Here is a 25,502-nt window from a genome sequence, read left to right as displayed (position 1 = left end):
TAATATTCATTTCAGATTAATATTTTGATACTGGTGACGGTTGCCATAGCTGCAGTCACACAAGGCCACTTTACCGCTAGGGCAGATGATATACAGTATTACCTTGGACTATATTTAAATCTGAATGAGACAAACTACTAGCACATGCACTGACACCAAAAATCCTTTTAAACTTTTATCTTTAAAATAAAATTAGAAAATAGAAAATGAAAATTTTGGCGTATTCTGGGTGCATTCACTCTACCATTTCCAACAAATAAAGGTTATGTCCTTATGATAATTTTGTATGATATAATTTTCTTTAATTTGACACTTTTATCCATATTTAATGCTTAAGACTGATATTAGCCCAATTTAGTTGCCAATGTGATTTGAACATTGGTTTCTATCACTATATATACATTGTAGAACCCTATGGGATTTTTTTCATATATTTTACATTTTCTCCACAAATGAAGTGCTTTCATAGTCAACATCCCTGGTCATCCACCAACCGTACGCTCAGGGGTTGGGGTAATGCCCCGTGCGCGCTTTTAAAAAATGATTAAAATGTTGAATCAAATTGCTCTCAAAGGCCATCATTTTTAGCTTTTCATTTTGTATTCTCTGAAGGGGAGAAGGAGTCTGGAAAAAAGTCTACTCTTTGTAGACTTGAGCAAATGATGATAAGAATGGATGGTCCCTAAAGGGGGTTATTTTGATTATATCTGAAGTCTTTGGTTCAATCAGTGCAAATGCCCAGCCAAACACAACAAAATACAACACGTCATCTGTCTATTAAAATTAGAACAAGGATTTTCCATATTCCTATCATCTTTTATAAGAAAACTTACCCAACATTTCTATATATTTGAATGAAGTGATGCCATGTGGACGCTTTGATAGAATAGGAAACTCTAAACCGCCATGAGGCAAAACCCATTTCGTGATTGAAAAGGGAGTAAATGCAGATGTTACACTAATAACACGATGTCAGTTCAACCATAGTTGATGCTGCTGTTGCAGTGGAAGTTTATGCATCGTGAAAGTGATGCAAGGAGACGTAATTGCACCCATTTCACTGAGCAGGTAAAAAAAAAACAGAAAAAGAAACAAGAATCTGACGTCACTTGTGAACATGAAGGAGTCATCACGTCATGGCGCTAAAGGTAGATACAATGTTTCATGAATTGTGAAATTATCTTATGTAATTCATTTCTGCATTTACTTGCAATTTAAGTTTTTTACTATTCAGCAAGAATTTTAGATCTGTAGACAGTTGTGTTAAATTTCGTTGATTGGTTTAAGATGTTTGAGAGTGGTACGGTATTGTTCCCTGTAAAAGATGCTGTTGTTTAGGAAATGATTTACTCCCTAGCCAACTATGCTATTTACTTGCCATATTTGTAGCCACGGAGACCAATGGGAGGAAAGAAGGACAAACCACCATGAAAAAAATTCGGGCGTCCAGTGACACTACAATAAGAATCAAGAGGAAAACTATGATCATTTTAATTGTGTTGTTAGTTCCTGTTGTTGTGCTGGGCGTGGTGTTGGGAGTGGCATTTAGAGGTTCGTAAGGGTTAATGTTTTGTACTTTTTCATCCGGAACTTGTACTCACGGATTTTTTCTTGGCTTTTGTAAATGGATATATTAATTATTGTAACTAATCAATCAATGCGCATATCAATACCACAGACACGTGCTAACAGGTCTTCACCCTCCATACAATGAACCATAGCTAGATGTTGACTTTCAATAAAGACAAAGTTAGATATCTGGTCTATTATGTTTTATACACCATCGTTAGCCGTCTTTGTTGAACGAAACTTGTACAATATTACATAGGCCATAACGGATAGGTGACACGACAGGTACTTTCACAAGTATTTTAGTTGTAAGTTAAAACGGATTAAGCAATAAGCAGATACATTTTAGATGCATTGGTTCATGTTTAAGTCGGTTGTATTTTAGTGACCTATAACTAAAAAGTATGTACCGGGGTTTCCAGCAAAGAAACCAATTTTAGTGGACGTCAAGAAGAAAAACGGTACCATTGAGGCCGCAGAAGCCGGCACAGTGCCAGATATTTCACACAGCAGCGCCAGTGTACAAGTCACAGGGGCACAAACCTCAACTGTAACCAATTGGTACGACACGACCAACACTGAAGAACACCACACAACACACCAAATTAACGGCAACCACACAACCGCACAGAAGTCGACAGCGGAACTGAGCAATCACTCCATTACCACAGCGAACCCTGGACCAAGTGCTCGCCAGTCCTCCGGGACTGGCACCTTTAAAGAACAGCACCTTACTACGGCTGGTTTTGGAGTTCCTCAATCTACCGAACTTAGAACAGGTCATGCCAAAATAACTACGGCCCCTGTGTCTGGCACCTTTAAAGGGCAGAACCATACCACGGCTAATTTTGGACTTCCTCACACTACCACACTTACTGTGGATCCTGCAGAACCAAATACCACTACTCTCGTAAAATCGACAATGGAGCAATCCACCACTGGTAGGTACAAACGTGAATTAATGAAAAGTAATGAAGCCAAATTGTTGCATTAAGGTAAGCTCATATGTGTCTTTCTTGTGGAGATTGGATGAAAATGGTCACAGAATTTAATGCGTCTTTATTATTTCCAAGGCAGCATACCGCAAGTAGGATAGAAAGTTTCTGACACAAAGTGAGGACACTGAACCTTGGTGAACTATCACCAGTAGACAACTGTTTTAAGGAATTTAATTCCTATAACAACCAAATACAATGGATCGTAGCTAGAACACGCACACCTCCCCCCTCCCCTACTCCCGCTCTACTTTAGGGGTTCACACACTGTCCCATTATCAAAATGCAGTATAAGGAGCAAAATAGTCAGAGAATAAACAGAGGCAAAATCAAAGGCTTAAAAGTATTTATCATTTTATTAAAGGATCTTTTATTATAGAAAACAGGTGAAACATGAACATTTGCCACGTCTATTCTGTCGACGATTTGCGACCAACCTTCCAAATCATAGCTGTATTCAGGTGTCAAGATTTAATTTACAGAGCTTTATAGTATATGCAGGTTTGTCAGAAACAGAATATCTAACCACAAATGGCAAACCAATCGATCAATGAACATCATTATTCGTCATTTTCCAAATGCAAAATCGCCCTTATCCTTTTATGACCTTCTTTTTGTTCTTCATTCAGTTGGCTGTACATACGGGTTCCACGAGATACCTGGGATGCTTATGAACTTCGACTTCGTCGAGCACAGGTTGATTTACGGCCTCACCTTTGAGAACTGTAAGCAGAGATGTGCCAGCGACCGTCAGTGCGGTGCCGGGGTCTACTTTATCACGGGGATGGTGTGTAGCATGGGCTTGGCCGGAGTGCAGTCCACGTGTATGGAGAGAATTATGCACTAATTGATTACAAGTTTTGATTTTATTACAGTTAAATTATTATTTTTTCTTTGATTGATCTATTTCTTGTTTGGTTTTCCATTTATTAATATATCCGTGTTGTTGGTTATAATTAGTTTACTCTGTGTACATATACATCGTCGTTCGGTTTCAGAGTGCGACCCCCTGGAAGTATTTGAGGGGACGAACACTTCCTCCCATCCCTCTAACTTTTTATTGTACATTTGCAGTCAGTCTGGCTACATAATACTAACAGCGTGAGCCATTTCAATCTCACAAGCCGGAACAATAATTATTTTACCAAATAGGAATGTTATGATAGAAAAAAATTAATTCCAGATACCGATGTCGGCGTGATAACCATCATAAAGTCATCGGAATGTAACTGCGAAATGGAGAAGCACACTGGCATGACCCTCTACGTTCATGGTTCATATCCACCAGGTAATGCACGACGTGTAGACATGCCCATGCGTGCTTGTGTGCGTGTGCGGGTGAGAATGCGTGTGTGCACGCACGTGCGATATTGGTGTACATGTACATGTATAACTGCTGCATATTACTGAAATGTGTAAATGCTGCAAATTATAGAAGCTGTATTTTCATGCATGTGTGTTTACGTGCATGCGTGCGTCGTGTTTTGCAATAATATGTATGCCTAAAATACGCGACGTAATTCACGAGACATCCGGATTTCTCGGATGATGCTCATTATCGTATTTTAATGATGTTGCAATTTATAGTCAATGCATTATCCTATGTGCGTGTATTTATGTGCATGCGCAGCGCTCGCTCGTGTATATGTGTGTGCATAAATGGTATAATATGTGTGTCTTTTATCGTTTCTAAAATGTCGCTGCGGTTTATAGGCCTAATAACTGTATTGCCGCGCTGCCATAGTAAGTCAGATATCTGAACTCGCCTTCTATTTTTACACAGGTGTCAACAAGTGGTCATTTCCAGCCAGTAAGCCAGATGACTGTCCAGAGGCTTGTCTGGCGGAACCTCTCTGCCTCTTGACACAGTTCAATCCCATTGATAAGGTAACGGTACAGAAAACCACGATCGTTAAATTTTGCCAGGTGTGTAATTTAAAGAAACGTTGTCAAAGACAGTCTGCTATCATTGCAAATACCACATTAGTTCATGCGAGAAACCGAGAAGGAAGTTATTTCTTCAAATAAACTGCATCCAGTTTTTAAAGGGGGGTTACATGCCAAAATTATTTGGTTATTTTGTAGCCTAGTGACATCTTGCATTCTTAGAATATGCTAGCATACTGTATGTACATTTTTCCGGCGCACATGTATAAGGATGCATTTGTTGCAATGAAAATCGTTATATTATGGTGAAAACTATACTTCGACAAGGTCACAGAGAGATTTTTCTCCACAGATGTTTTTTCTGGCTGTTCACTAGCTGTGCACATTTCTCTCCAGCGGGAATTCTGATACAAACATGGCTCTAGTTAACGCGTACTGTGTTGAGAAAAGTGTCATGAATTAACCAGAGAATATCTTTGAATATCAAGTGAAAAATCAAACTGTGGGCCTGATAGGGAGGTTAAACGAGCTGTAGTGTAGTGGATAGTATAGCCTTATTGGTTTATGTATCATTTTTTTTCATGAAGAACATTACAAAATATACATTGAACTATTTCCAGTGTAAATGACCATCAACAATAATGGGCAAAGTTACTCCTTATTTAAAAATGCGATGAGGTATCATTTATGACTGTTTGATTGTGTTTCAGAAATGTCACAGCTACAACACTTGGCCATTCATTGGATTCGGTACGGCGGAAGAAAACTTTTACGTCAAAAGCCGCGGGTGCTAGCGATCGCTCACATGTAACAGCGGTTTTTGAAGTTGTACCAGTATGACAGGGATGGTAGTCTACTAAGAACCGTAGTCCGTTCTCGAGTACTTTTTACAGGTGACATTCGTCCCATATATGCTAATCCCAATACTCCGACTGACCTTGCTGTACTAACCATATGGCAATGACATATTGGTTAGTGTTGTAAATGGCCCTTGCTAGTTAATTGCTAGCAATGTCAATTGGGCGTGGCATACCGTGTTCACATTGATATACAATGAACTCGTGAATCACGGTGGATGTTGCATAAAACGTGACAGAGAGAAAAAGCAGCCAAATTGGACTCTAAATATACCTGAATAGGATTCCAAGTAATCTTAATTTTAAATGAGAAAAAGTGTCGCTTTTCTTCGTACGAATATAACAAATGTATAAGTTATAGCAACATAAATATAACAGTGCCATGCGTTGGTTTATTATGTCACACCTATCGAGCTTGTGATATGTATACACAAATTAGGTGTATGTATATTTCTCATTGGTTGAATAAAGCCATTTTATTGTAAGAGATAATAGATTGTAATTCATTGACGTGATTAAACCGCAAAGGTCGTTGAGGGGTGTGTGGTGAACCTAACTTTTCTGCCCACAACCAAATTACAGATAAAAACCAAAAATTCGAGCCAGGACTGACATATTGGCCTACGGTAGTCATTTCAAATTTGTTTTGATTAGTTCCATGGGTCAAAATGGCCGGTTTAGACAAAATTGAAATATAAGGAAGAGCTTGCTTAAAAGTATTGGATCATTTGAGTATCATGTAAACAGAAGAATAATTATTCGATTGGAATATCAAATTGATTAATCATATAAAGAAAATGATTTCTAACAGCATTTCAATTTATTCGAGATCCACCATTCACGAATTTACACAATTAAATTAGTTCTTGGAAAGGTATTTAAATGCAATGAAATCTTTGAAGTATTTCGTATTATACCGCACTAGTACAATTCCTTATTGAAAGCTCCTTTATATTACTATATCTGTACAGATACTAGTATTAGTTGTTTACCACATCTTGGGATCACAACTACAAGAGTTGGTTACTTGTTCACATGGAATTTTACAAGCTCACTTTGGTCTTGGAATTTTTATTGTATCATTTCATTCACCTATGAAATCTATATCTTTCTATCTATGATTAACAGTGTATAGAAAACTTACTTTTTTCCTACAGTTGATCAATTTTTGTCAAACGGACAACCCTTTATGTCTCTCTCTCTCAAACTTTTCATAACATAATACATGATATATTTCAGTTATATAAAGCTGACTTGCCACACATAAACCTCTATATTAATCTATAAGATATTGAGAAGTACCGAAAATCTATAGATCTGTCTTGTCGACCGACTATTCATAGATCTCTACATGCCTAACACTTTTCAATAATTTGAAATTTTTTTCTTTTAATCACATGATTTCACGTTTAGTTTTTCGTGTTTTTTTTCTGCAGACTGTATTTTCTTCAGTGTCGCGAAACCAAGAAATTGCAAATCGAATCAAACATCCGTTTCTATATATTTCTATATTGTAAAGCATACACAAGCCGTGCCCGGAGCAAAAATGTACGTAGTGCGGTGAATATGGTGCATTGGAGCAATATATAAACTACTCGGCAAATTGCGGAAATATTCCGAAAGGAGATGATAACACACTGTCAAGTTCCATGTGCATGTAATCGGAGAAGTGTCAATGGTTGACGTCTTCAGTCATATTATAACATCCCGCACTTTTCAAGTAGAACGTTTCTCCATATTCTGCGGGAGCAATAAGCAATGGCCAGCCCTCATAATGGGAGCAATTCTTGAAAGAGATATATAACTGAGTATAGAAGCGTTCCAACACAGAGAAAACATGACAAACCGTTCAAATGAAATAGATTAAGTTTACACATCTTGTATTATTTTCCTATAGAGCGGATTTTTATGTAGATGATGAATGGAAAACTATTTTTGAAATGTTTACACGTTCACCTTTCCTGGGGGGTAAAAGTCGGCCATTTCGCAGGTAGCAGACACTCTGCATGATTGAGAGCAATTCTGTGCTGTCTCGGCGAAGTACGACACGTACGATACCTCTACAAAGATACATATACACATCTTTAAAGGATAGGTGCATTTAACACGTAGCATATACACATCTTTAAAGGATAGGTGGATTTAACACGTAGCATATACATACAAACATACATGTGCCATTGTCAGGGCTGTATCTGGTAATTTCAAAGGGGGTCTTATTTTGAAAAATTGACCCTTTGCCCCCCCCCCTCCCCCTTTAAGTTGATCTTATTTGTGACATGGAAAACATGTTTTTAGAACATTGATTAAACATTGATTCCAAGGAGACCATTTCCGACCAAAAAAGCGATTGTTGTCGAACCTCCAGACCCTTCCCTTGAACATATTTTAAACTGAAAAAATATCTTCGACCAGAATAGCATGATCATGGAATGCCTAAAGTACCATTAAATTAGATATATAAAAATGCACATAAGACAAATCCTGAACATGTTTAAAAAGGGAGAAAAAATTCAGTCAGTATGGCGAGGTCGTAGAATGCTTAACGTAACGTTTAAAAACTTACAGAAATATAGAAATAACACATAAGAACATGCACTGTATTTGTAAATAATCCATATTACCAAAGTACTGCAACTCTAATTCAGTTTGATTATAGCTGTAAAATACCCTTACCTGTAATGAATTCATAAATACGGAACAGGGATAAATTTTGGAACTCCATCATTTCACAGCCACATTCCGGCGCCATCACGAAGGCACTCCAGCCAACGCTGTAACCTGGAGTAATAGGGAGATTTAGATTGATTCCACGATTTACACCTTCACAAACAAGGTACAATTATGAACAGCATGTCTTCACTCATTGACAGGACAGCACACATTATACCTGTCTGTCTTACTTCATCCAGTATGTAACAACTATAAGACGGCGAGTGGTACGTGCCGCCCTTGCATGCCTTGTCATTTCGGCATTTCACAACGCAGTCGTCCAGGCTGTGTTTCAATTCCGCTGAGAGAAACGTGCCATCGTTGAAGTACACGTTTGTCATCACCCAGGCCATCGTACCGTTATGTGTGCAGGCTCCAGAATGGAAAATATGAAAAAAGTACAATATTAAGATCAGTTATTCTTTCTTATCTACATATATTAATTTTTTTTACTCATTTGTTTGTTCATTTAATATGCACTTGAGGGACAGTTTGACAACAAGTGAAAAGGTGTCGGTTGCTGTCCATTTGCTAGTGATGACCCGCGGTTTTCCAATGAAAATAGAAGTAACAAAGTATTATACAAGGATCTTATTGCACCTCCAATCCTTCCTCTAAAAAGGTCTTTGCATTTTATTTATTTGTGGCAATAGTAAAATCTTTTATCTTTGATCTGGATTCAATTATAGCCTTAAAACCTCTCACCCTCTGAATCTTACCGGGATTTATTCGTTTCGTTACGTCACCGGTGGTAGTGCTTTGAGTTTTTGTTCTCAGTGTTGAATGTGCCGTTATGAAATACATCGTTGTTGAGGGTGAGCTTCCCTTGAATTTTCCGGGGCGCTCTGTTGTGTTCGTGTTTACAGCAATTGCTCTGGAAGCTAAAGAATTGATTGATAATTCAAAATGGGATGTTTGGATGGGATACTTCTGTTTGGATTTTAAAACATGCTTGACAATCTAGTGGTTGCAATCAAGACAAATGGTCACTGACTATAGGTCAGTTGTCTCCAAGAAAATCATTGCAATTGCCAGTGCCCATTTTGAACAAATTGTATAAATTGTTATGGTAGGCCTACAAAATTTTGCAGCTATAAAGTATCTAATAATCTGAGAGTGTTAACTTGCAACCTGTGAATTCCCTGGCCAGGAAAGCTCCTAGGATTCCAAGGGCAATCAGCGTCAAGGTCACGGTAACAACTACCAGTGTCCTCTTCTTCACTGATGTAGCCTGTCCTGTCTTGGCTGCACCAACGTCATCTACACTTCTGTTAATTATGGGAGGCAGTTTTCTCGGAACCGTGTACTCATTTTCTTTGAAACACATAGATAACATCAGATTAAATAGGAATTCCTATTGAACTGAAAGGGTAGATATCGAGAAAATGCATTTAAACGGAATTTCGGTGGTAAATCTGAGAACATTCTAATTGTGGATGCTGTTTCCTGCTTCAAGCGTAGAGCCTACATATAGGTCATAACGTTACTAGAGATTATTTGAGATAGGTGTTTTGAAAATTGGTAAAACTTAAAGTAAGATAAGACGATCCAGGCATAACTGGAGTGTGAAATGCATTATTAACCAATGTTTTTTAAGTATATATTCAATACTTTTTGTAGGCCTATAGCCTACTTATTTACATACCCGAGCAAGTAGGCCCCTACTGGAGCGTTTCATATATTTAGATATTGCGATACAGGAAGTGAACTGCCGTTACCTGTGGCGGCGCTATAATGGCCGGTCCGATATCCACCCTTGGTACCCAGTGCCTCCTTTGTGTACCTTGGGCCATCATCTGGGCCACTGTGGCTGGTGTTCAGTTCAGAGAGAACTAATAAAACGAAATTAGCTAACTTAATTTCACCACGATGATGTTCATATCTCATTTTAAAAATATGGTAGGCCTACATAGTTTGGACGTGGACAATGTGCCACTATAGGCCTATTTATAGAACACTTAGAAATGTGTATAGTTTAATAAAGGGGAAATATTAATATAAGAATTACCTGCGCTAGTGTTTCCACTGTTTGTGTTTCCCGTCATGTTTCCTATTGCAGCCCTATTTATTTCCTACATATACAGCCTCTGGAACGATGGTATGGGAAACAGAGGGACAAAGAGGGCTTTTATTCACAATTAAATTACGCCAATTCAGACACCCCTAACACTTACATCATGTATTACGAAAATCTATCATTTCTGTTACATTCAAGGGATCGGACTTCAAAAGATAGAACAAGGCGTTACATGTCTTTGTGCTCTGCCATATGCCTTATGGTATTATTACTGACAGCTTAATCAGCACACAATGTACACAAGCAATGTATGTTTTGGATCTAAAGTAATTCCGTTACACCATAAACAGTATAGTACCAGATACGGTGCCTATTCACTGATGGAGGAATTCGATACAAATTGCAATATACTCTGTGTTCTTGGCAATAACAGACATAACGTGACATGTCTCAACTTCTATCAGAGATGACAGAGTGTGAGCGAGAGCGACGGCAACTTCTAATGGTGTAAAAAAAGTAGTTTCTGAAAACTGCGAAAAGTTTACGAAAGCCATAATTGCGGAGTGGCAAAGTTGGCTACAGGTGCTTTCGTTCAACTGTCATCAATAGCGGGTCCGTGGTTTTCAAGGGGACAGGAAGGGGGCACAGGAAAAAAATTATATGTAGTAAATCATAATAACAGACGAGTCTTTTCACCATAATATGCAAGACACAGGGATAGCAAAATTGCTTGGTTTGGGCACTTGTCCCTCACATTCCTGCTCTTTGGTTTTATTTGTTTCAGTTCTTTCATTCTTATTACTATCATAAGTATAACTATTATTGTATTTTAGGGGGTGGAAGGCGCTGGGTTACCTCCGAACCTAAGAGATAGGCACGTGCTCTCCATTTTTTCTCTGTTCCGTATTTACCGCAGAACGAAAAAAGATACAGATAGTAAGGATTTTAATGACTCTTGCACAGATTCCCAGGAAAATGGAACAGTCAGTAAGAGTAAAGGCTTGTTTCCTACTCTTGTAATTAATTTGCGAAACATACACAATTTCAATTTTAGATGATTGGGGAAAGCACAAACAAGAGTTCATATTTCACGCTGACAACAGATGTGAAACACAAGTCGATACCAAGATGAATCTGATATGTACAGTGTAGTGTATAATAACTGCATTTGCAAAAAAAAGAGGCGTTTATTTTCTGTTTCAATGTGTATATTATTGCAGAATATGATTAACTGCATGTTTGTACAACCTTTTCAACAAAAGTCTATTTATTCTCTCCACGACCAGAGTAAAGAATTCTGAGTACAGCTTGAAATTCCATGTCAGCTTTTCCCAATTTTGTCTACTGTGCAATTGTTGTATACCCATCTGCAGACTATTACATAAAAAGCATTTTGTACAGATGATCGTGATGTATTTAGTTTCCTCTAATATTTACATGAGATGCAATTACATCTACTACATGTACCCTTACATTGGACCCATTATTGTGACTCGATCGATCATCTAATGCTGGTGCCCCGGTTTTGGCAGCTAATACGCACAAAACTTTCATATTTGCAATTATAAAATTCAGTAAAAAATAATACGAAGCAATAATTCTTAGGCTTTAAAGTTATCAATCTCTCACAGCGAACCGGTGTGATGGTTCAGGTTGTCATTTAACCGTTTGATGTCCAGTTTTTAATTGTGATCTGGCTTAACATGCTGTGCTAATGTTATGCCCTTACTGAAATTTCCTGTAGGGTCCTATAAGACGCCCTGTAGGAAATTGGTCCAATATCCTTAAGGGTTCTAAAAGACGTGCTAGAAACCCTATAGTAAATTAACCCAAAATCCTACAGTGTCTTATAGGTCATATCTCCTAGATATGAATAATGAATAGAGTCCCTAGGAGTCCTCGAGGATTCCTGTAGTCTCTTAGTGTCCTAATGGACGTCCTACAGGAAATTTTTATTAACGAAAATAAACGACAGTCACTGCTGAAAAATCATTTATGTGCATGTGTTCGGAATTTAAACGCAATGGTAACAGCAATCCACCACACAACATTGTATTCAAAGTTTGGTAGGTGTCACCAAAATTCTCATCAAATGTGACATACTAGCTGTAGTGTATAGAGGCATTAATCAAGTGCCAGAACATTAACATAATAAATAGATATCGATCAGCAATTTTTTCAATATATCATAGAACCACTTTAAAAGAAAAACAAAATTATCGCCGGAAGTCTTGAAAGACAAATAGGCGTTCATAACAACATGCAATCAGTTTTTAAAAGTATTCATCGCGTCTGATAGATTTAAAGCCAAGGTTGTCCTTTTATACAGGATGCCAATCACGTGGTGGACAATGCAGCTACATACTCGTCTTCTGTGAAAACTGAAAATATAACATATATGGTGTAAATACTTGTAACAAAAAGGGAAATATTAACAGTGCAATAACAGTTTATTACTCCTAATTCTATCTTCCTAAAACGCAAGGAGAGAGAGAGGGAGAGAGAGACAGAGAGTAAGGCAAAAACTGAAAGAGAGAAGCCACAGTAGACCACGTAAATATTGTATTTTCAACTTATTTTCCATCATACCTGAACGCTGAATCTCAAACTCCTCTCCAGTGTCCATACATAGGTCCTTAAGGTTTTGAAAGTCAACATACCGTCTAGATTGAAATAAATAAAAATACCTGTTTTACTCTAAATTCTGTTCAATGTTACTATTAGTTTTGTTTCAGCTGAAGGCAATCATGTTTTCCCCAGATTCTGATTATTCATACTCGTAAACCACGTACAAAATGTAGGCACAGAGAAATAAATCAAAAAAATAAAAAGTAAGCAAATAGTCATGCATATATTTATCTTTATGCTGGATTCTTTTTTTCCTTATTCATCTTAATCTATTTTTATAAACTAAAATGCAAAGCTTTCTTTTCATGAGTTGCTAGATAACACAGACCATTTTAAAACAACAAAACATTCGTTTCCTGGTGCAAGTTCTTTTTGACCCACATTACCATTCAACTAAATTATAAATATGTATGCTGATAATAAAAAATTGGTAAATTATGCTATCTAGATGCAAAATTACATCATGACGTCATCATGACATCATAATGACGTCATGCTTTTTTCCATTAAACTCTTATTTTGATTTACGTCCACGTAACTTTATTTCACTGCACTGTACCTGACGGAGTCGATCTCTACTTCCACTCCAGACCTGGGGTTTGCTTGGTACTCCTGCTCCAACCTCATGTTCACATTCACAGGGTACAATACCCATGATCCATTGCGGTTCCATTGCCACCAAGCATGGCCATCTTGAAAAAAAAAAAAAAAAAAGTGAACATATCACCACCATAATAAAATGAAATATAATGCATATCAACCAATAATACGTGTCAATTTCCATCCATAATTTATTTATACAGGTAGGTAAGGTCTTTCACAGGGATTACGCCATTACACATGATCGGCAGGTCACCAGCACAGCAGCAGCCACAACTCTGTACAGGTTTGTATCATATAGTAAGGTGGACTTTTGCTGGGATGGCAACTGATTGATATCTATGACTTCATACAAAGCTTTTCATAAGCCGTTTTACTTTCGTCTTCAGAATTAAAATGAACAGCAGTCAGGGGCAATTATAAGCTTACATGTATTTAGATAATACGCACAAATATATCAAATATCAAAGTAAATTAAGGCACACTAAAGTATATTAAAGGCTGTGCTTATCGTACTTTCTTGGCTAGTATTAGGCATCCCACCGTCATTGGCTAGAGTCTTCGGTTGCACGTTGTTGTCAGATGAAACTACGTCACTAACATAAAAAACAAATAAAATCACTCAAAATAATTATCTCACCACCCTTAAGAATGCGTCACTGTTTCTGAAATTATGACAGGTTTTGTTGACATATGACTTAATTTTTCACAATAGTAAATGTGCTCCTGGATATAAGTATACACCCTATTGATTGTAGCAACTTTATAGAAACTACCTTACAAATGGCCTCGATTTGCAAAATGTTCACAAAAAATAAAATAAACATTTTACGGTCTATAGAACTAATAGCCTGTGCCGTAGTTAAAAGGGAAGGGGATTGTTAGGGCAATACAAGATAAAGTCAACATATACGCACACGATCGTCAGATCAATCAGTCCTTCGTGTCCATATCGGTACATGTTGTAAGAACCATTTGGCCACTGGACCTGTGAAATAGAGTAGCAACACGTTGAAAAATTGCTGGTCCGTTGAAACAGTGGCCGTTCAAGATTTCAAATAGTTTTCGGTAATAATAAAAGATATATTTTAAAAACACTTAAAAAAGGTGATTGAAAATGCCAAGACAAAAATGTAGACGACATTCCGTTAATCTTTCATTTTTTGTCTAATGTTCCTTTTTTTTGTTATACAGAAGGAATATAATCAAAAAATTTAAAAACATAGGCCACATAAAGATATTTGTCATACCCAAACAGCTCCTCTCTGTTCAACCTTATACACGGTTCCAACGTTCCCCTCGCCGCCATCTTGGTCTCCCCATTCCCAATCTGGGCCTTTAGGAAACAAAATATAGTTCAAAGAATTTTGAAAAATGACTGGCGACAAAATGGCTATTAAGCATACAACGTAGAACTAACACCCTTGAGTGAATAGACTGTTATTACAGTTTTATTACCACTGTCTTAACACCCAAAAAAGGTACGAACAGGTATATCTTAACAAGCAATTGGTGCAATGTAGTTTGTTATCTTCCATGCCATGATGCCACCCTCATCTTGCAATATGGTTAATTATATGAATTATATTACATTTCGTAAACCGCTACACAGATCTATATCTAATTAGAGGTGCACGTGCATTCTAAATATGACAGCAAAATGTACCTCTTACAACTTTCACACCAACATCGATCAACTGATCTGCGCGGAGGATTCTGGGTTCGTCTGTAGGCAAGACGTCATAGCAGTTGTTTTCACCAAATCTGTAGACCCCAATGCCGTCTGTGTAGTCCCATTTCACAAGTACTTTTCCTAAAATTTAGAGGAAAGGGGGTTGGTTTTATATCTTAATTCTCTTGTCTTTATTACAAAGTCACGTGGAGAGTTAAATGGGGCCAGATAGCTACACAATTTCACTTACAATCAGTAAAATTCAAAGAATATCTGAGTATATGTAAAAAAAATTGCGATTTGACAAATTATATTTTGCAATTTAGGTGCCCAACGCGTATTATTTGATCTAAAGGCTGTGTCACATACTTCCTTTCTGATGTTCGACCACTGTTCCGGGTCCATCGGCGTCTTCGGACTGCCCCGCCCAGTCCGGCCCCCGCCTGACCCTACTCCCCAGGGGCAGTTCCACTTTAAGGGAGGGGTCTGAGTCAGTGTCCGACCCGTCGTATCTCTCAGTCGCTCTTTTCTCCGTAGCCAGTGCAACGAGCATGCTGTACATTTCGTTCTTTAATAATAATAATAATAATAATAATAATAATAATAATAATAATAATATATGCATCGGCTGTAAAATCGCACTTTTTTACTTACGAATGCTTAAAATTCCTGTTGAAGTTCACACCTTTCAAAGACCTACACACCACCATTACTCTGCATTATTTTCATAATCTTGCAGTGTTTTGGAAATAGAATAATCAAACCGAAACCATTATGCAATAATCTGAAGGAAAAAAACATTCAACATTACCACATCAAATTCGCTTAGGTCCTTCTGGTTGATCTCCCCGGACTTCGTGGCCGTCAGCCAGTTTCGGAACGTTTCCTTATCCTGGGCTGCCAACTGCTTCATGGTGGACGTATCTGCACGATAAAACTGACAGTCAATAATTATACTTTTTCATGCTTATAATATTTTTAGAGGCTTTACAAAAACTATATTTGTAGCGGGCATCATTTCTCTAAAAGAAAAGAGACTTCAAATAATATCTTATTCAACATGCATCACTGTTGATGTAACTGACAGTCAAACATTATTTCAAATACGTTCTTTCTTTACTGTCTTTTTTACTGTCGATAATTTTGTCCGATAATTTTGTACTTTTTCATGCTTAAATATTTTTAGACGTTTTACAAAAGTACATTTGTTACGGGCATAATTTCTCTAAAAGAATAGGACCCTTTATTCCCATACCTCGAAAAGGAGCAGCAAATCGGTAAACCCATACCTGAAACATTATGTAGATTGCAATTATTCAACATGTTTAACTAATTTTCCATGTACCTACATTGCACTTTAAAACCGGTATCATCATATATTTTATTACGAAATGTCGACTTACATGTAGTTTAAAAACGTACACTCTTTATATCATATAAATAAGTAAAGAATCTTTTTCCCCAGCCGGAATTTGTCAAATGACGTTTAGCCTATTTTTTTTTCATGACTTTCATCGATCCCAATGAAATCTTTTAAGAGTATTAAAAAAATGGCCGTGCAAGGAATTTCTGATTGGTAACCTTAAACAACTATCTTAAATACTATATTAAATACAATGATGTCTAATAGATTGATTCTTTGGGTAAATATGGGTAAATATTTAAAAATATATATATTGACTTACTACTCTTCGGTAGTATCCTCCAATTCTGTCCACAGCCTCTGGGTCGTCTGCTCGCATATACTTTCCTTTCCCTATCTTGGAGGCGGACTCCAAAAATATCTTCAAGTGGAATGGAACAAAACAATGTGAATTACGCTGTACATCTCTTTTATTCACGAATGATAAACATCACGTGCATACATATGCACACACACACACACACACACACACATAGCACGCACACACACAACCACACACGCTGCATGTTATATTCTTTCTTGTCACTGTAACATATCAATTACGTTTAAGATGTAGAATGTTCCGGTCTCACATTTCACTCACCGTATCAACTTTAGATCCACAACCAACAAAACTTATTTCGGCTTTATTCCTGTGGTCTCCATCTTGGTACACCTGAACTGCTGTCATCGTTTTGTATTTAGCCTACAGAAAAATACCATTGCTTAATTTTCTTTCAGCATTATATATATATATAGACTGTTGCCGAAGGTAACGTAACAAAAGGAGTGCACCATTTAAAATAGAAATTTGTTTCCCTAAAATTCGCGTTCTGCCATAAGCATGGTCATCTGATTATAAAAAAAATGAATTATAATATAGCATTTTTTCCCATTACTATATATATATATACGTAGATCGAAGAGTTTACTGCGTTCCCATGTTCTAAAAGCAAATTTAACAAAACCAATCTTTAAAATAACTAAATGCTGTATCCTAAAATAAAACAAGTGCAACTCACGGCCATATTTCCCTCCGTAAGGTCAGAGGTACGATATTCATCTTCGTCACTTGGTATGCCGTCTGTAAATACGTAAATACGGGGCGCCACCTTGCGGCCGGACACGTGGAGTGAAGCACCTGCAGAACGTACAGCATATTGAAATATGGACGAACATTGGATGTGAACATACGTGACTCCATTATTTATGAGGACGATCGCAGTGGCGGATTTAGAGGAGGGTCCTGACTCCCCTTTCGATTTCTCAAAAAATAATCACACAAAAGGTTCCCTCTTCAAATTAGAATTTTGACTTGCTGATTCAAAGTTCTAAACAGCACCATATGGCACGGTTCTCCCTTTAAAATACCACAAATTTTTGGCCAAGGGGGGAGGGGGGATTCGGCTTCGCATCTGCAGACCCCCCTTCAAATAAACTTGGATAGTTCGTTTGCAACAAGATTATAAACTGATTGATAAATTTAATGACTTATGAAAGTGCTTCCAATTTACAAATAATCATGCAACCTTACATAGAATTCCCTAATAAATTAATACCTACACGTTTTTACCAAAAGAATAGACAAGTACAGAACCAATTTTTATTAAAATCCATAATTGCCTAAATTAAAAAGCAAAAACACCCACACCCACCAGTAAGCATATTCCGGTACCTACCGTTCCTTTGTATTTCCCTCTGTGCTTCCTGAATGGCAGGTGCTAACGGTGACATTCCCTCAGATTTTAAAGTTTCTGAAAGATTTAATGATAATCAATATTATGTTGTATTTTCATGTTGTATATATCTCGTCGTACCTTGGAAATGCATGGCGTATCGAAATACGAAAGTGTGAATGTTTAAAAAAGTGAAATACTAAGATTATTTCGCGTAACGAAATGCCTAATTATGGTAGAGGCGCCGTAGCTTGAGTTGCACGCAGGCCTACTAATAAAATAGAATTCACAGGAAAAAAAAACATTATTTACGTGTAAGAGAACTGAGGTTTGTCTAGAGCCGCAGTGACGCTTGGGTATCAACATTGTTTTTCGTTTTGATTTATAATTTAAATTTCACCTCACGTACCCAGAATCCTCCTGGCTCTTTGATAGTCACATGACAGGGATACTAGGACACGTGACTGTCTATATCCGCCAACAGTAATGAGAGAGACGTTCTCAGTGAAACCATAGATGTCAGCACTGTACTCCATATCTGGAGAGGAAGAAGTGAAAATGCACCTCACGAATGACATTTTGAACATAAGCCATTTATTCGTGTGAGAAATTGCTTTTTTCCAGACAAAATCCGATTTGGCGGTTTAAATCTAGGATAGGACACCTTGAACAAGGAGAGTCTTCAAAGGCCAAGTCATTGTGCTATATAGTTACAAAAACACATATATTCGGTTTAATATGACAGAATGTGTTAAAAGGGCCACCTACTGTCCAGGATACTTTTCACGGCCTGTATCATCTGGTCAAAGGCCTCTCCGGCCATGCTCCCAGAGGTGTCCAACAGGAGCACAGTGTCCAGACCGTTAGACCTTCCGTCTGGACGTACAACGTTTCTTCCTCTATCTATAAGGAAAAAGAACAACAGTCCATGAGGTATTACTCACAACATGAGATATTACTCACAACTGAAAAGAATAATTTTGAGAATTACTCATTTTGTTATTGTTAAGAGTTGGGCAAGTAGTCAAAAAGCGACGAAGCAAACATTTTTACCATACCCATCTCCTAGCCTCAGTCAAAATGGTTAAGAAATAGATTTAAAATACTAAAATTTTTACCATACCCATCTCCTAGCCTCAGTCAAAATGGTTAAGAAATAGATTTAAAATACTAAAATTCCTATTGGTCGTTACACAGGGGCGGATCCAGGATTATTTGAATGGGTCCGTTATCTTAAGCGTGATAGGCCTCGGATACGAAACCAACTCCCGCCCCCTTAGCCTGGGGTTCTGGACAAACGATGCCATTTACGGTTTATAACTATTAATTCAACTAGTCAGAATTTTAATTTCAACAAGGAAATAATAGTGTGATTTTTTTCGGGAGCTGAAAGGAGGATCCGGACCTTCTGACCCCCCTAAATCCGCCACTGTTGCATACAACCATATCTTGTCCACGTAGGGTGAGCAAGAACTAAGATGCTGTATCCAGAATATGGTATATCAGGATCTTACTTTGAGTTGCTGTCAATGGAGCGGTAGTTTTCTCTGCCTGGGCAGTCAACGGTTGCTCATTTTGGGACAGGCTCGCCTCAGCTTGGGGGCTCTTGGAATCTTCACGAGGATCATCAATATTAGACGACGCATGTGGATATTCACTGGTAACTTCTCCTTTTGCGATATTTGTCAATTGTTCCCGCGACTGCTTTCTTCCCAAACCTTCGCGTGATCTACCAACATCCTGTAGGGCTTCTTCGTTAAAATTGACAAGTATTTGCTCTTCGTCCTGTAATGGTGCTTTACCAACCAGAACGTTTGGCTGATTCGCTCGATCAGTTTGAAAACCAATAGATTTCGAATGAAGTTGCTTCATCAAGCCAGCTTTCTCTTTGTTTGCCAAGTCAAGATCAGACTCTAACTTCGTCGCTTTTTTCTTTTCTTCATCATACATTTTTTTAATACGTGCAATTTCAGCATTTTTATTTTCTAAAACAGTCCGCAAACCCCTGTCACTTTGATCTTCCAATGCAACTTCAAGGGAAATACACTTCAACCGCACTTCTTTTAATTCCCCTTCAAGTGAACTGATTTCAGCATCTTTCTTTCCGATTCTGTCAATCAATTTGGATACTTTAACGCGGTGCATTTTCTCTCGTATTCTGGCCAACTCGCGAGCACGCTCCAATCTGACGTCTTTCGCTGTGAAATCGGACAACTCCAGCGGGAAATTAGACTGAAGTCTAGGAATGAGATCCGGGTACCCGTTGGCGCAGGCCAGGCGCACCAGGTCCTTGGGGGATACGTCAGAGTATCGGGTGACGTCACCAAAGACGGTCAGATATGGACTGATCTTTACCTCTGTGTGCAGTTTTTGGCATTCAAAGTATAAGTCGTCCCTGGCCACTTTGGACAAGGTATCTTTAACAAAAATAAAAAAACGCTTTCTATATTAAATGTAATGAAAGCTATTTTTCAACAACATAAAGAGGCAGTTTTTAAATTGGATATAATTATGTATGTATGTATGATTGTACATCCAGATATACAGTTTGGTCCATATTAATAATTAAGGCAGAAGTAAATACATGTAGAAACGACACAAACCACCACCAGGTAAAACACTACCATATACTCATGGAATGATGGTAATGGTATAATTCCCTGTAATTTTAAAGCTATTACCTGCTAGAAGACGTTTTCTTGCTGCCATATAGCCATTCCAATCCAGAGAAGAACTAAGCATGACCACTAGCTCATCGTCTGGCACTAAACCACGAACCTCATCCGTCAAAATCACGCGAGACAAGGCATCAGACAGTGGCGACCTCTGTCTGCTGTGAAGCCATGTCCAAAACCTGTCCAGCTGTTCAATATTCCAAAATACGAGATCGATTTTGATACTTCCGGGTCTTATTCGGGATACAATGAGGCCCAAGTGCTCCATGACCTGCACCAATTCGGGGGTTAACTTTTGCAATTGTTGATGGATTTCCTGACTGGCCGCAGGGGCGTTCCTTACTGACCTCCCAAATGCTCTCTTGACCTCAGCTGTTAGTTCCAGGAAGATACAACCTGAGGGGAATGAAAGTGTCCGGTACTTGGCATACAGATATTTGGTCAAATAATTTGTTAAATCGTTAAATCAAGTAATTGTCTACGTTAAATAAAAGTTGTTTTAACAGCAGCATTCTTTTTTGAAACATTGATGAATGGCAATGTTCGAGACATAACGGATGTACACGTAACTTCAAAATTATTAGAATTATTCAGTTTTTGTGTTGGTTCTTGCGTGCATTATTTATTACTGTGCTGAGGTTGATTTTAATATATAGCATATTTCTACATATTTTCCATGCTCGTTATGTTTTTGTAACTCATATGCTATTTAACGCATAAATTAAGCCGATATCGATTAAAATGGACTTATGTTAGCTAAAAAGAAATATAACATACGTACGTAATTTATCGTCCAAGATACCAATCAAAAATTCTGTATGGGGTAATGAAGCCAAAGCTTTTCGAAAACCCCAGAATGCTCCTTCTGCCTTCGCGGGCAATATCTTCGTTAGTAATATTTTACTCTGTTCAGCTGTCGTCTGTACGGATTCTAAACGCATCAACTCAGACGAGGAGAGGATGCTGTTTTCAAACAGTACTCCAATTACGCTGTTCAGGTCTGGATGGTTTCCAAGAAGGCCGATGCAATCAACAAGAACTTTCTTCGACTTTTCTGTCATTGGTCCTAAAAATTAAAAGCACATAACACTAGCATATGACGATATTTAGCTAATCTAGACAGTCATTCACAATATAATGTAAGATTTGATAGAAAGTGATAAAAATTTACATGGACCTGACGTGAGATCTGTTAAAAATTATAAATGTATTGCACCAGTTTTATTTAAATGAATGAAACATTATTTTGTTATGTATATAAATATGTACGTTTTAATATGGCAGAAAACTTCTCCTCAGTGTCAGGTTCCCCCTTGTTAGCTCCTGTCACCTCCGTGTCATCCTTTTTTGCTTCACTTCCCATCTCAGCTGTGTAGATATCTGCGATAAAAAGAAAACGAAACAATTTCACAATAAAACATTTTAGCTTGTGCAGCTGGTTTAGAGTTAAATAAGATGAATTGGTCGTCGTTTTGAGAAACATTTGAACGTACTTACGCATGTACCATCCACCTACGTGCAGAAAGCCTGAATGACTGTTAAGATTCAAGAAAAATGTTCGACAATAACATTGTCATGCTTAACAATTTGACCACGATGGCCGGATAAGACTGAATGAAATCACCCAGGAAGGAAATAATAGATGTGAAACTTAATTGTAGTATAAATCCCCACCTTCTGTACTGGCAATCCTATCTCCATCGTTAATGTCACAGTCACCAAGGCCCTCCAATTGATCCGGTATGCTTCGAATGGATTCGTCTTCAAAATGCCCCCAAGTGTCGAGCTGGGTTTCCAGTCCGTGAACTCTTTGTCGTAATTCTTGCATTTCAAGATCCAATTTGGGGTTATCGTTGTCACGCTTAATATTCTCTAGGGACAAAGTCATCTCTGAAAGGATTATTCTGTGAGTTATTGTCTCTTAATTTTTTTTTTTTTTTTTTTTTGCGAATAGCTGAAAAATATAACATGCTCCCTTTCTCTTTCTCTCTCTTTCTCTCTCTCCCTCTTTCACACACATACACAACAATTAAAAAAAATAATTAATAAAATAAATAATAAAAACGGTACGTATATGCACAAACGTCAATATAAAAAAGTTCGTGGTAAATTTATGATGTCTGTAAATGCCTTAAGGTTTCTCCTGGTTGGAAGATGGCACTGCCCCCTATAGCCAAAATATTCTTTTGAAAATTAAAATGTACTGTTTCCATACAAGGCGCTCTCTTTATTTATCAATGCCTTGCTTATGACTTTCACTTTCAATTGAGAAATGATGCATTATTTAAAAAAAACTCATAATCTGCGCATGCGCACCCAGTAACTGTTTTTTAGCATCTACCATATCTGACTGAAGGATCGTGACTGCTTCTTCGAGTCCGTTAATTCTCTCAAATACTCCCTGAAATCATGAAAAAAATATTTAATGGCACATTCCTTCCTATAGCTTCTATTCTACTTTCACTGTTGTGATGAAAGTTATAATGCTTCTCTGTCGCTACTTTTATGTTATTTAATAATAATAATAATAATAATAATAATAATAATAATAATAATAATAATAATAATATTAAATACACAGTGAAAGGGTTATTTTTATTAAAAAGTAATGGCATTAAAGTAAAGAGAAAAAATGTCCAATTTTAAAGCTGTGTAAGGCATATAAAATGTTCAATCATTATATTTTGCAGAAACATGAGTTTTTACTGATTCTTTTGAATAATCTGCTTAGCTTATATAACTCAGTTCAGTCATGCACATGGTTATCAATTAATTAAGGTAACAATTTTGTTTTGGATTAAAAAAGAATAATATCTTTACAGTTCCCTTTAAATTAAATTTTTTAACTTGACCAAGTAAGATACCTACCCCTACACCAGCTCCTCCCCCTGACTGCCGCACAGCTAGTAACTGTGCGAGAAAGCTGGCGTCGCCCTCGGCGTTCGCATTGGCCATCCTTTGGGCTTGCATCAGAGGCGGTGTTCTCTGAAATGTGGTCAGATAAAATCAATCAAAAGGATAATTCATGCTTTTCATTTAACAAACCCGTGACGGATTAAATGATACTGGTATTACGAGATTTTGTTATATATTGTAATTATTAAAGGGAAAATAAACATTGTTTAATGTGTGATTATTATATGCCCTAGAGATACAGGTTAACCATATACATGTACTACGTGCGTAATACTTGTCATGCACTCAGCAGGCAGGCTTAATAAAAATATTGGATTAATGACCTTTGAGCTTTGAATCGATCGTATTTTAAAAAGAAAAACCCTGAAGTTGGTAAAAATCCCCTTGCTACCGGTACTCCAAAATATTCATCATTTCGTCTTAAATCCGTACTATATTTGAAATATTCATCATCTTCCCTCTCGGTTGATAGCATTAATACGTTGCAATGGCAAGTGAAACCGTTGCCGCGCTCTTTGTTGACGCGCAACACCTATTGATCTAATAAAGAACAGTTAAACCAATCGATGTTGCTAAAAGTGGCGAGCATTCATTTCACAGAGAGAGAGAGATGATCACGACAACGCAGTAGATAGGCCTACTCCATCGCAGTAGACTACTGCAATCATACTGCAAACATGCCTCAAACCTGCTTCGATTTGGGAGCTAATTAGCATATTTGAAACATGCTTCTATCATGCTGCTAATCTACTGCATTAATGCTCCTCTCTGTACAAACTTATGTACTTTTTGGAGTAGAATTGCAGTAGGCTATACTGCATTTCTACTGCAAATATGCTCCACACCACTACTGCGTTAATGCTTCTTTGCTACTTCGACACTACTGCATTTTCGTGCGGAGAGAGACAGAGAGAGAGAGATTTGCTTACTCTTCCGGAACGACTCATTTTCTTCAACTAGTTGTCTATCCTCCACAACCTTAGTAAACAAAGTTAGAAATAAATGAAAAGTCTATATTAATAAAACACATGTAGACCTGTAGACGAACATACGTACGTTGTTTATTTTTATTCAAAAATCTGTTTCCTAGCTAGAGCGGACTGAACCCAAACAAAGAAGCCTGCAATTGCCACCTGACATAAGATACTGGTATTATAAGCACAAGCATATTTTACAATGACAGTGAGGTACTTTTTATGTTTAAAGTTTACCGGTATACTGATGTGCATTAAGAGGAATTATGTGTAAAATATACTTTTTAATATACTCAAATAATACATATAAACAGTTGAGACGCTGATATTGCAATGTTCATAAATACATGTATGCCTTTGAACGCTGTTGGCTATGTACGTACTTCGGACTTTGGTAAAGATTAACCAAATCATTATTGTGACGTTGATTTAAAACTTTCCAAATGTAAAATTTGGTACAAGAGAGTGGATTCCGCTCAGTCACTACAAACAATGGCACCCATCGTTGTCTTGTGGCATACTTACCCTACACCTGTTCAATATTGTCCCCTCCCAAAGTGTTTTGATGCAGTCCTTGCCCCTGTATTTACACAATAGGGCCTACTTAATCCAACCCAGTGCGTCTTAAATGCAATATGACATTCCATTATCCTGAATAGACCATGTTTCACTTTGCAATGACAACCAAACATAAAAACGCATCCTTTTTCACAATAAGTATTTCTTTCAGTTTTAGTTCTGTACAGAAGTGTATTTAAAGGACTGGGAAATTCCAGTCATGTGACATCAAAGAAAAACCCCCTCTTCTCCCAAGCAGTGCGCTAGTTGCGATGACCTTTGACCCCTGTGGACTGCTGTTGCATTTCACGGCTAATTTTACCGATTTATCTATTATTGTTCAAATCAGCTCTGTTACATACCA

At 37.5% G+C, this 25,502-nt stretch overlaps 3 protein-coding genes across 3 annotated transcripts; 1 reads left to right on the top strand and 2 right to left on the bottom strand.

The window, feature by feature from the left end:
- The first annotated feature begins 888 nt into the window (after positions 1–888).
- LOC106162830 (uncharacterized) lies at positions 889–5,800 on the top strand. The gene is made up of 7 exons (XM_086996094.1): positions 889–1,148; positions 1,390–1,551; positions 1,992–2,510; positions 3,194–3,388; positions 3,748–3,852; positions 4,348–4,451; positions 5,162–5,800. Exons 1-7 carry the CDS (start codon positions 1,118–1,120, stop codon positions 5,243–5,245), a joined length of 1,200 nt encoding a protein of 399 aa, XP_086852220.1. The 5' UTR covers positions 889–1,117; the 3' UTR covers positions 5,246–5,800.
- A 322-nt stretch (positions 5,801–6,122) lies between these two features.
- On the bottom strand, positions 6,123–9,421 carry LOC106162820 (uncharacterized). The gene is made up of 6 exons (XM_013540243.2): positions 9,152–9,421; positions 8,740–8,901; positions 8,199–8,393; positions 7,985–8,089; positions 7,265–7,368; positions 6,123–7,094 (listed from the first exon to the last, which is right to left on the bottom strand). The coding sequence occupies exons 1-6, from the start codon at positions 9,354–9,356 to the stop codon at positions 6,981–6,983; spliced, it is 885 nt and encodes a 294-aa protein (XP_013395697.2). The 5' UTR covers positions 9,357–9,421; the 3' UTR covers positions 6,123–6,980.
- Positions 9,422–12,012: 2,591 nt separating this feature from the next.
- Positions 12,013–25,325, bottom strand: LOC106178331 (uncharacterized). The gene is made up of 25 exons (XM_086994819.1): positions 25,106–25,325; positions 24,536–24,584; positions 23,559–23,675; positions 23,007–23,091; positions 22,365–22,580; positions 21,960–22,070; positions 21,472–21,756; positions 20,697–21,086; positions 19,530–20,432; positions 18,784–18,918; positions 18,425–18,553; positions 18,019–18,093; positions 17,362–17,480; positions 16,944–17,045; positions 16,623–16,721; positions 16,193–16,226; positions 15,749–15,861; positions 15,307–15,505; positions 14,932–15,078; positions 14,516–14,601; positions 14,183–14,253; positions 13,782–13,861; positions 13,225–13,357; positions 12,627–12,700; positions 12,013–12,418 (listed from the first exon to the last, which is right to left on the bottom strand). Exons 2-25 carry the CDS (start codon positions 24,551–24,553, stop codon positions 12,375–12,377), a joined length of 3,765 nt encoding a protein of 1,254 aa, XP_086850945.1. The 5' UTR covers positions 24,554–24,584; positions 25,106–25,325; the 3' UTR covers positions 12,013–12,374.
- Positions 25,326–25,502: the final 177 nt, after the last annotated feature.

Source organism: Lingula anatina, chromosome 9 (assembly GCF_051362555.1).
Source record: "Lingula anatina isolate TDL-2025a chromosome 9, LinAna3.0, whole genome shotgun sequence".
Lineage (NCBI taxonomy): Eukaryota > Metazoa > Brachiopoda > Lingulata > Lingulida > Lingulidae > Lingula > Lingula anatina.
The sequence above is the reverse complement of the archived record's forward strand: the minus strand, read 5'-3'. Positions and strand labels throughout refer to the sequence as shown.